Below are 12,980 nucleotides of genomic sequence, written 5' to 3' on the forward strand. Positions count from 1 at the left end.
TTCAACAGTGTACACAACTTGGTAGTCCTTAATTATTTTGATGATGTTTGAATATATCCTTCAACAGTGTACACAACTTGGTAGTCCTTAATTATTTTGATGATGTTTGAATATATCCTTCAACAGTGTACACAACTTGGTAGTCCTTAATTATTTTGATGTGGTTTGAATATATACTTCAACAGTGTACACAACTTGGTAGTCCTTAATTATTTTGATGTGGTTTGAATATATCCTTCAAAAGTGTACACAACTTGGTAGTCCTTAATTATTTTGATGTGGTTTGAATATATCCTTCAAAAGTGTACACAACTTGGTAGTTCTTAATTATTTTGATGTGGTTTTGTGACAATAAATCATAATAGTATATAGCTTAAAAGTAATCCTTAGTAACTTTGGTGTGGAGGGAATATATTCTCCAATAGTGTACATAAATTAATGTTTCCCTTAACAAAGTATAAATCCATAACATATTTAGTTGTGTAGTTTAACAAATGAAGCACTGTTTTATTTCATTTATTTGTGTGACTTGCCGATTCAAAATAGATACAATAATTTTGCATTTGTTGAATTTCACACAAAGTAAATAAGGGCTATCTATACTAGCCATCTCTAATTTTGAGGTGACAGACTAGAGAGAAAGCAGCTAGTCACCAACCACCAACTCATGTAATACTTATTATCAACAAACAGTAGGATTAACCATCACATTATAACACCCCCATGGTGGAAAGGGTGAGCATATTAGGTGATGGGGGCTCGACCTCAAGATCCACACATAAGTTATTATAAAAGTTACAATTCTTTTCAAGTGTTTGGTATGTTATTGTTTAAACTAAAGATAAGAACCACTAAAACATTTTATTTCTTTAATACAACTGAAGCATTCCCAGTAATTTAAGTCATATATTATAGAAGCACATATTTTTTGTTCTAAAATGCAGGAGTTCCTACACTTTACAGAACATGACTCAGTCCTCCCCACTCAATGAATATATAGATACTTAAACCTTAATAGTAATGTGTATTTGTTACAGCCCCTCTTGACACTTTCCTGCAGCCCACAGTTTAGAAACTCCTGCTTTAAGGGACCAAGTATAATTTCAAAGAAGCTCTACAAACATCAGCAAGTAATGAGCATGTTCATACGTGTTACCAAACTGCAAATCCTGCACTGAACATGATTTGATTTGAAACTAATTCAGAGTCAACAGCAAGGAATATGTATAATCATGTTTGAAAGGTTTTAAATTCATTATACTGTTTTAAAAGCTGATTCCAATTTTCTAACAACACCAAAGAACTAATATAAAACAGAAATGCAGAATATTTATCTGAAATTTTGAATTGTCAATTCAGTTGATTAATAACTAACTGGCTACAAGTCGAACAATCTATTTTGATATCAGAAAAAAATATTTGGATCTAAACTAAAAACACACTTTACCAAGAAAAATAACTCCCATAATCCAAAACTGAATTCTTAAAAGGTCTCTCCACTGAAGAGCAGAAACAACTAGCCATGCAACAGCAAACACCACATACACTCCACACATAACTCCATAAAACTGAAAGAAAAAACAAGCCATTAACTATAACTAAATCTAATATGTGTAAAGTTATCATACATAGTATATCCATGTTATTTGAAGCTATCAATTGGTGAGTCTGAAATTATAACTAAGTGATAAAGATAACATTACGCATCTATATACCACTGAATATTCGGATCTGTTTATAATAACTTCATTATAAGCTTAGTTATTTCCATTAGTTTAAAATATATATCACATGGCATTAAAATACCAGTTAGCTTTAATGTTCAAAACACATTTTATTCATGAAATGTTTGAGCCTTCCATTCATTAGTCACTTAAAAAACAAGAAAACATTTCACAAGCTGGGACCATCTTTTCTTTTTATTCTATTCATCTATGTTATTTATTCTTTAAATATTTGTTTCTTTAATCATTTAAAATCTCAAAAAAAATTTTTGTTTAGTGACTGCGTGTGTGTTTTTTGTAGCAAAGCCACGTTGGGCTATCTGCCGTGTCCACCGAGGGCAATCGAACCCCTGATTTCAGCATTGTAAATCCACAGACTGATCACTGCCCCACTGGGGACTATTTTGGGTCAGTTTATTTTTCGTAGACAAACTAGTTCTTAAACTTTAGGTCTTAACTGAACCCTCACAGCCATTCCTTATTTATTTTTCAGTCTTAACTGAACCCTCACAGCCATTCCTTATTTATTTTTCAGTCTTAACTGAACCCTCACAGTCATTCCTTATTTATTTTTCAGACTTAACTGAACCCTCACAGTCATTCCTTATTTATTTTTCAGTCTTAACTGAACCCTCACAGTCATTCCTTATTTATTTTTCAGTCTTAACTGAACCCTCACAGTCATTCCTTATTTATTTTTCAAACTGTTTTTATATATATAGATATATATATTCTGATGTTGAAAATACACACCTATATTTCTCACACACCAAATCTTTTTACATACAGAACAATGTTAATGAGTAAATCTTTTAAAATACACTGAGAAATTTATTTTGATTACCACTAGCCACTCCCACACTCAGGATATTCCACTAACCGGTTTAAACACATTACAAAATGACAAGAATATCACCCAAAAAAGAATACAATATTTCTAAGATAAACACAACATGAACACTATCTCCAGAATACATATTTTTATACTATAACTTGGTATTTGTCTTACAGCTTCATTTTTATTGTGTAAAATTTTTCTTGAAATTATGTATAGCAATAGATACCATTAGCATTCAAAAAGGTAAAAAAATATACAAAGATATTTAAACTCCTTTTCTGGCAGACAGATCTTTAACATTTAAAAAAAGTCGTTCTTGTTTTATTAATTCAATTTATACCGTAAGCACAGAAACATTAAGCAATCTTACCAAACTTTCAAATCAATGTTACTCTAGTGGTCTACAATAAAAAGTATCAGAATTATTATTGGCTTGCTGGCTAAAAGTTAAGTTTTTGTTTAGCTAGTGACCATCAAAGAAAAATGTCAGTTGATAACCCAGATCAACTCAGATATAAACAACAGTAAAAATTACATAAAGATATTAAAAAAACTTGATGCCAGCACAGCTTTTATGTGAAACTACAATAACCAATTGGTAAGCCTTTTTTTTAGTAGGTTGCTGTGTATCATTCTTTCACCTTTGTTTAAAATTTCTCAATTTTAAAATAGACGTACAGCATATTCTAATGGTGTTTCAGTTTTATATATATATATATATTCATGATAAGGAATGTAATTATTATCACAAACACAGACTAAAATTCAAGAAAACATAAAAAACAACATGAAATGGAAAATACAATGCCTTCTGGAAATATATTCTGTAATACTATCTCTATATTTTTCTGAACACCAAAGCTGTGATGTCCTTTACACTATATGTCTTTAAATAGATACATATTGCCAACCTCCTATTCACAGGCTAATACTTTTACTACAACCTTAGATATTAAAAGCTTTGGCTGATTCTTATCATAGATACACCTAACCTACAACAAGAACATTTATGAGCATATAAACAGACTAGCTATACTTTCAAATAGATTTTTTGTTTTCTACTTATCTTAGTGTCTTCTACCATCGAAGTAATAGTATGTATAGATGATCTCATGTTAAAATTAAATCATGAAAAATAAAATAAAAAGGAAAACTGGATCTGCCATATTTCAAAACCATATTTATAGGTGCAAGGCTCTATTACCCGGTCGGTAAGTTCCCTTAAAAACTACACAGTTATATCTAAAATAGTATTATAATACTTGTTGATATAAGATACTACAAGGTGAATATAAATTAGACCAAGTACTTTATTTTTTCATAATTCATATATATATATATATATGTGTGTGTGTGTGTGTGTGTGTGTGTGTGTATGTATATATATATATGATAATGGTGTACATTCCTTCAAAAATAAAATGAACATTTTTTTAAATTGTTAAATAATAACGTAACAATGATACAAAAGCAACTTACAGGTAAGAGAGGCCAGTCAATTGCAGACAAGAAACCGTAATCACCTTTCAACTTAATGTCAACTGAAGTAGAAAAACAACATTATATAAGACTTAGTTGCTGCACCATAACATCTATTACTGTATCAGTTAGTTAAAAATATTCACTATCAGTGCAAGAAATTTGCAATTTCTAAAATACTTTAATATTCTGATGTACAACCAGATAATTTATCTAAAACCGGTTCAAACCCTTTTCACTGCTTTGAAAATTTCCATGAAGGAACCTCAGAATTCTTAACAGCTTTACCTTAAATTTTTTTAGCAAAATGTTCAAAATGCAGTAGCAGATTGACTACAATCACGCATCTGTCACAAGAGCAAGCCCAGCATCTTATAGTACAGAGCCTAGGATGGTCAACAGGGGGGATTCGTTCCAGAAACCTGTGATGTACGGTTATTTCAATAGATCACTATGAATGAAGCTCTACACAATAGTACTGAGCCTAGGATGGTCAACATGGGGGATTCGTTCCAGAAACCGGTGATGTACGGTTATTTCAATAGATCACTATGAATGAAGCTCTGCACAATAGTACAGAGCCTAGGACGGTCAACATGGGGGTTTCGTTCCAGAAACCGGTGATGTACGGTTATTTCAATAGATCACTATGAGGGGGGTTCGTTCCAGAAACCGGTGATGTACGGTTATTTCAATAGATCACTATGAATGAAGCTCTGCACAATAGTACAGAGCCTAGGACGGTCAACATGGGGATTTCGTTCCAGAAACCGGTGATGTACGGTTATTTCAATGGATCACTATGAATGAAGCTCTGCACAACTTCTAAAATGAAATTAAATATTAATGAAAATATGACATGATGAACTCTATATGGATTATATTATGTTGGTACCATACTGGACATTATACCATCCTTCTTATGTTTACTCTTCATTGCAGAAATGATATTTGTAATTTGAGAATCACTATGGAAATCATCTTGTAATGCATCATGCACCTGCATCTTTGGTCTTTACCATGCCTTTAGTTTCACAAAATACTGAGACTAATAATTTCTTATATATATAATTCCAATACCCTTTTTGAAGATAATGATACTTTTGTGCTCATTGCTTTATGTTTTGCTGTCAATGCAATAATTAATTGATAAATCACCGATTTAGCTGGTATGACAGATTGATTGGGATATCTTCAAATAAGTTCTTCCCTCATCTGACCTGGACCCACGGTTTAGCTTAATGTCCACACTTAAATCATCACATTTCATGCATGTTTCATTGCTACATCTTTTTAACTTTACATTTACAAGTTAACTTCTCCATGTTGGCTCACATTGTCTTGGGTCAGGTCACAGGTCAGGTTCAACAACCTAGACCTTGAAAATAGTGTCAAACATCTTATTTTTGTCTAATCAAAACAACCCAAACCTTTCTGGAGTGTTTTTTTTTATCCACATCAAGATGCCGGGCTGGCTCATGTGGCAGGTGGTAAATAATCATTATAAATTTACCTTCAATTCTACCTCAAAGTGTTTTGTACATTCAGTGAAAGTCAAAAACATTCTTACATTTGTTATAATATTTCTACAAGATTGATAAATTTATAAAATATTTAAATGTAAATTAATCCAAACCTATAAACAAATACATATGGATGTTTCTATGCATACATGCCCACAAATACATGTGGATGTTTATGTGCATATACATGTCCACCAATACATATGGATGTTTCTGTGCATATACATGTCCACCAATACATGTGGATGTTTCTGTACATATACATGTCCACAAATACATATGGATGTTTCTGTACATATACATGTCCACAAATATATATGGATGTTTCTGTACATATACATGTCCACCAATACATATGAATGTTTTTGTGCATATACATGTCCACCAATACATATGGATGTTTCTGTGCATATACATGTCCACAATACATATGGATGTTTCTGTGCATATACATGTTTCTGTGCATATACATGTCCACCAATACATATGGATGTTTCTGTGCATACATGTCCACCAATACATATGGATGTTTCTGTACATATACATGTCCACCAATACATATGGATGTTTCTGTACATATACATGTCCACCAATACATAAACTTATCAATAAACACAGTGCACTTGTGTTTATCCTCTACAGACCAATTAAAAAATGTTATTTAACAACCTTATTTATCATACTTAACTCATAACAACAAATATGTACATTTATACAAAATATTATTAAACTCTGACGTTGGTCTAACAGTTTTAGTTTTTGGGTACTCACCCGTTGTTCTGAAATCCTTATTTTCACCCACAGACTTCAAGTTGACTACTAGAAGATAGACACCATCTTGATCAACAGCAGCTAGGTAGTCTGGGGTCTATGTAAGAAAGTAAATCAGATTGTTATCTTAAAAAAATTATTAGTTTTCCATTAACTCTAAATATAATTACACTTGGTTTACAATTTATTCCAAAAATAGACAGTTTGTTGTTTGTTTTTAACCATTATAAACAATATTTCGAAAATTAAATAATGAATACTTTAACTTGAAGCTATTTCAAATATCAGAGCATATTGTGAAAAAGATCAGTAAAACACATTTTCACTGTAGAAGTACAAGTACTTAAGCCTAACAATCACAATTAAAATTATGTTTGACCACAGATGCTTTTATTACCACACTCCTTTTATTAGATTTCATTGTTCTGACAGTTTCAATATTTTTACACTACAACATTAAGAAAAATAATTTAATAAAAATATGTATCCACAGAATACTAAGCCTAATTTATAATTTGAAAAATTTTGATTACCTCTGATACCTTTTCTTAACCACTTTGCCAAAACATTAATCTTTGGTGTGAATAGTTTAATAAAAATACATATCCACAGAATACTAAGCCTAGTATATAATCTGACAACTTTCGATTACATCTGATACCTCTTCTTAACCACTTTGCCAAAACGTTAATCTTTGATGTGAATAGTTTAATAAAAATACATATCCACAGAATACTAAGCCTAATTTATAATTTGAAAAATTTTGATTACATCTGATAAAACTTCCAATTATGTATCAAATGTTTCTTTTTCTGTAAAACTTTACATCTTATCTATTATTATCTCTAACTCTACATGGATTCAGACAATTTGGTTAACCTTGTAACCACTATAAAAAAAAAGAAATAAATAAAATTACTCTTTTTTTCTTTCTAGAATGAATGAAAATTGTAACAGGAAATTACATTTGTTTATCCTAAACAGTTTAAGGCTTGTAACAGTTTACATACGTTTATACTTAAGTTTATTGTTTTATTGCCGTTTTTTAATCACATCTAACTAATAATTCTGCCATATAAGTTGTAATTCATTTGGCAAATGCATAGATAGCTCAAGTCACCTCATTTAATTATGTAACACTACTCGTGAGCATAGATCGTGAAGAATTTTTTTTTCCCTATTATCTTACCTTATCTAACCTAATAAGTTTTTAATTTTTATATTTTAGTTACTTTTATAACTAGAGGGGCATGCAGTAAAGCACACACCTCTGCCACACAGTGTTGATCATATTTGACTCCCAAAAAAACACAAAAAGTGTACGTATGTTTGTTGTTATCAACAGACATGGACCATTTTTGGCAGGACGTGAGGAATAATTTTACATATGTCCACCAAGTTTCATCAAAATATAATCGTTTTTGACTGAGTTATAGACCAAAATAGTGTGAAAATTCATTCCCCATGTTAACAGATAGGGATTTTTTGGATTTTCATGACCTTTATTATAATCTTGACCCTACAAAAACTAATCACTTCTAAGTTGGGTCATTGTCAAAATCTATACCAACTTTCGTTCAAATCCATTTAGCTGTTTTTGAGAAATCTTGCTGACAAACACACACACACATGGGTAAAAACATAACCTCCATGCACCAGTGGAGTCAACAATAAATAAAAAAAATATACATGAAAAACAGTACTTACATTCAATGTCTTACTTTTTTGCTGTCGGTTGCCAATGAAATTTAAACCTACTTTTTTTGTAATGATGGTAGTAGTACATTAAAGAATGCACCTAAGAACACAGAATAATAATGCAAACAAACCAAACAATGCCTTATAACTGTTATAATTTAACTGGCCTTCTAACTAAGGCATAAGAGCCTTAAAATAATTGATCCAAACAATGTAAAGTAAAGTTTCAAACTGTAGACAAAATAGACAATACTCTATGCTTAAAACAATGTAATATTGTACATCATTTGATGCCTTAAAACTTTGTCTTTCTATAAATGATATGATAGAAAATGTCAGTGAGAATTATTGTCAATTTGTGAAAGAGAGGATATGACAAGTGGGAGTGACATGTTGGTCTGTCTCTAGTTTTCTTCATAACGAAGATGATTGAAGGCCATAAAAACTAGATTTTGCCCTAGTAACATCTATATTATAATTAATAATTTACATCAAACTGCATACTTCACAAAATAAATTACAGAATCGGCAAGACCTAGATAACAAATGTCACATTTCTCATACAAGGGAAGATTGAGGATTTACTTAAATATTTCCTTTTGAAACTAAGAAATCAAACTTATATAATATAATTATACAATTTATTACCTACATTTGGTAATAAAGTAGTTTAATTACACTTTGAATGTAACGCTGAGAAAAACTGCGACATGGGCAATGGGTGGGGGTCAAACAAGCAATGACCTTTTACAGTGTCATTCAACACAGCATTATACATTTGATATCAGAGTTATAAACTATATATTTTATCCTACATTGCTGACTTAGTGACAGTTTTGTGGTAGAGGAGAGTAAATACTAGATAAAATATATAAGGATATCAAAAAACTGTAGAAATGTATTTCCAAGTTTCTAGAGGTAATGCAAATACAATACACAAACTGGACAAAAGTATCTTTATTCTTCACGTGAACATCACCTTGCACAACAACTTGTCAGAGCCAGACTGAAGTCATCAATTCACAGACATATTTTGAGTACTAATACCTTTTTAAGACATCATTTTTTGTGTACAACAAACTTGTACATTTTATTAAAAGCTTGCTGCACTTCATATAGATACACATAGTAAATTTAGAATTACAGACAACATTCTTTCTTCATTAGGGGGTTGGTCCAATGGCAATTCAATTTTAACCTTAACAAAACCTAATTCATAATTGAAATTATGCTTTACAAACATATATAAAATGTATAGCAGTGGCTATCTTTAACAGATAGTTACTACACTGTATTTAATACAAGAAAAAAAGTGAATGTCACCAGAAACTTTGGAAATATTTTAACTAAATATTGACAATCAAGTGACTATTTTCAAACTAGCAGAGACCTGCAGAACATTTGCAGCTAAATTTGTATCTTTATTGTAACAGTATTTACAGGATTTTTAGAATAATACAAAATAATTCTAATTGCAGACACAGAAATCTGTAAGTCCACTCGTCTTAGTCCTAATATTAGTTAAGCCTTTATTAAGTACAGCCTATATTAGACAAAGAGATAAATTAACACTATAAATTGTGTACATGTTAAAACTTACCGCACTTAATACTATCAATAAATAATCTTCTAATATTATTCTATGACCTAACGTTAGACCTTTTTAAAAATTTTGATAAGGTTTTACCATGTTGTATAAAATGTCTACTGAAGTACATTTATGTCTTTCTAGCGTAACTGGACGATTTAACAAAGATACATTTTCAAATTGCGAAAAAGATGTAATTTTTTGTACATTTTAGTCCAAATATATCTTTAATTTTTGATCAATCGTAGACTAATCGCTTCTAGTTGATGGGAAGACAACCTACTTAAATTACGTAATAAGTTGCAATGACATCAGTGCATGACTGACAGACAGACAGATACACACTGTGTTTTATAGTATTAGATTAGATATATTGTTTCCAGGAGTTTTAAAATGAGCTGAATGCTTAAGATGTTACTGAAAATGACTACTTTACTTTTGGTGATGCAATCTTGTCCTGAGGTTCAGGAGCTGGAACATTCTGGGAAGAGTCAGAGGCAGACTTCAGAACCTGACCACGGCTTTTCTCATCAGGAACTGGTGACAAAAATAAACATTATAATAATTAATCATGTTTTGTACACTATAACATTAATATCACAAAAATCATGTGAAACCACAAGCAGCAAGAGTAAGTTTACATACTAAGAAAAAAAAGAAAGACTTGTAACGAAGTTTTACTACTAATAGTAGACATCGAAAATTTACTTGAATAAAAATTGAACATTTTTCTACTATTCCTTTAAAGTAAGGTTATAATATCGATTTTAAACTACTTAACTCAATATCAGATAAGAGACATTTCCAAATATATCCCCATAATTCAAATTAACATATCATTATTGTTTTGTTGATATATTTACATATAGTTATTTCATTGTCATGGTGGGTCATTTTGTCCAAAATGGCAACACAAGTGTTAACCATAATAATAAACCCAAGTCTACTCTTCATTTAATGTTTAGCAGTAAACACTTAATTGGATCTCTAGTATCAATTATACATTGGACTGATAAGAAAAAGGGATAAAAATCAGAAATAAGAACATTTTCAATTTATTTTAAAATCCAAAGTTCCATACCACAGTGTAAAGCTAATAAACTAGTGGCATAACAGAGTACTAGCTGCAAACGTTTTCTAATTCAGGAAAAAAAAAAAATCTTCAAATATAAAATTACTCAATATATTTCTGAAATGCTCATTAACAAAACTGAAAATGTTGCTTAATAATATGCCAAATGCACACTGTGTATTATATAATTAAAAATATTTGTTAAGTTCTATCAGTGACTTCTATTATTGCCTCATCACACTTTATCTTTGAATTAAAAAATAATATGCAGACAAAGATCAAGATCTAAGTTTCCATTACTCTTCCAGAATCTAGTTTAATGTTAAGCTCTGAGATAAATAAACAAAATGTACATTTCATAACAGCTTATCTTCACAAACAATGGTTAGACTAATATAATTTTCTTTTATAAATATGTTTTTACAATGTTTGGCACAATTAAATTTTAACTTCTCCTACCACAAATGACTAATGTCAGTCACAAACAAAGATATTCCAAGTAACATAACTCAAGACTTGTGAAATGAAAGAACTTTCAGGTACAAGTCAACTGTACAAAGGACCTATAGCACTATTAAGTAATACAAGAAACTGGAAAAACTCTTCGGTACAAGTCAACTGTACAAAGGACCTATAGCACTATTAAGTAATACAAGAAATTGAAAAAACTCTTCAGCATAAGTCAACTGTACAAAGGATCTATAGCACTATTAAGTAATACGAGAAACTGGAAAAACTCTTCGGTATAAGTCAACCATACGAAGGATCTATAGCACTATTAAGTAATACAAGAAACTGGAAAAACTCTTCGGTATAAGTCAACTGTACAAAGGGACAAGAGCACTATTAAGTAATACGAGAAATTGGAAAAACTTCAGGTTTGAGTCCTCCATACAAGAGCACTAGTTACTGTCACAATTGTGGAAGAACAAGGTACTCCAGAAGTTGAGTTCTTAATATGGAAAATGTGTGTTGTGGCTTGACTTTTGTTAGTATGGAAATAAGCCAGGGTCACAATAGAAAGTCTGGAGAGATTAGGGAGGATAGTCTCTTTAGATCTATAAAGTGATACATGCAGCTGGAACAACTCTCAAAAAACGTTCACCTTTCATAAGCATTCCAGATATAAGGTTTTGTATTTTAGTCTTAAACGGATTTTTTGAAACTGTGCGTTTTCCTAACATCATGAATGGAAGAACTCTCAAGTAGTAATTTACCATACTAAAGTTCTTTATGCCTCTGAAACTATAAAAGCAATTGGAAGAACTCACATACGAGTCTACCGTACAAAACGTTACAGAACTATGAATTGTTATGAATAAGAGGAAGAACTCTTAGACAGGAGGGCAATATATTATTATACAAATAACCTAATATAATGTAATTTCAAAGATATATTAATTTATAGAAATAATATAAATGCTTCAGTATTTTTATTTCCCCAACATTTATTTATTTCACAAATAATGATACTAAATTATTAATATTTTTTTATTTATTCACTAAAATAACAAATGCAATTCAAAATAGTTTAAAGTATCTAAATTCTGGTATCAAGATTATATCTTTGCAAATTTATTTTTTTAATAGAATCATTTACTGAAAAAACGTTTGATATTCGTTTAAGAGATTTTAAAGGCTATGAACGAAATATGAAAACTGTAAGATGAAAAGACTGGCTCAGTAAAGGCTTTGTAAATTCACACACAAATCCTTAGAGGAAATATTTTATTTTCTGTATACAAAAAGACTGACAAATAGTTACTAAAAACTTGCCAAATTTGGAGAAGATACACTCACTAAATTTAGAATTTCAATATATTAATTTTCACACTTTCAAGGTGGGTCAAGATGACCCCCCCCCCCACCCATTTGTTGTTTTCAATAAATGTTGTTACGACAGTGGAAGTCACATGACGCTGCTGGCACATTGGCGCTGGTAGCATGCTTGATGAGTTTCTCAAATGATCGGGGAAGTCCGAGTGTGTTCGAGATGCCCTCTTCGTTAGTATATAAGCCTGCCAGAGAATGCCAGCAGGTATAAATGAAGAGAGAGCAGTAGTTACTTTGAGTTCTGTGTAATTTATGATTTTGTTAATTTCGAGCTAGTGAGCCATAAAGTGTGTGTTTTGCACTCGTCGAAAGCGAGGTTATCGAGATTGTGAATCGCTGTGATTTATAGTGTGTATTATAAATGTTGTTAAGTTTAAAGTGACGAGAAACCTACTGATTGTGGAACTACTGTGTACTAAAAGTTTGTATCGAGGAAGAATAAACTCGTTTAATC

The 12,980-nt window shown here is 30.9% G+C and overlaps 1 protein-coding gene across 2 annotated transcripts in view; it reads right to left on the reverse strand.

Moving 5' to 3' along the window:
• The window catches only part of LOC106463297 (transmembrane protein 87A-like), a 58,888-nt gene that overhangs the window by 27,169 nt on the left and 18,739 nt on the right, over window positions 1-12,980 (reverse strand). For both annotated transcript variants that reach the window (XM_013923313.2, XM_013923312.2), the window contains exons 8-11: window positions 10,058-10,158; window positions 6,336-6,432; window positions 4,042-4,103; window positions 1,448-1,568 (exon numbers count right to left, since the gene is read on the reverse strand). In XM_013923313.2, the coding sequence (XP_013778767.1) occupies window positions 1,448-1,568; window positions 4,042-4,103; window positions 6,336-6,432; window positions 10,058-10,158 (381 nt within the window). The remainder of the gene's footprint in view (window positions 1-1,447; window positions 1,569-4,041; window positions 4,104-6,335; window positions 6,433-10,057; window positions 10,159-12,980) is intronic.

This window comes from Limulus polyphemus, unplaced genomic scaffold, assembly GCF_000517525.1.
Source record: "Limulus polyphemus unplaced genomic scaffold, Limulus_polyphemus-2.1.2 Scaffold1370, whole genome shotgun sequence".
NCBI classification, from domain to species: domain Eukaryota; kingdom Metazoa; phylum Arthropoda; class Merostomata; order Xiphosura; family Limulidae; genus Limulus; species Limulus polyphemus.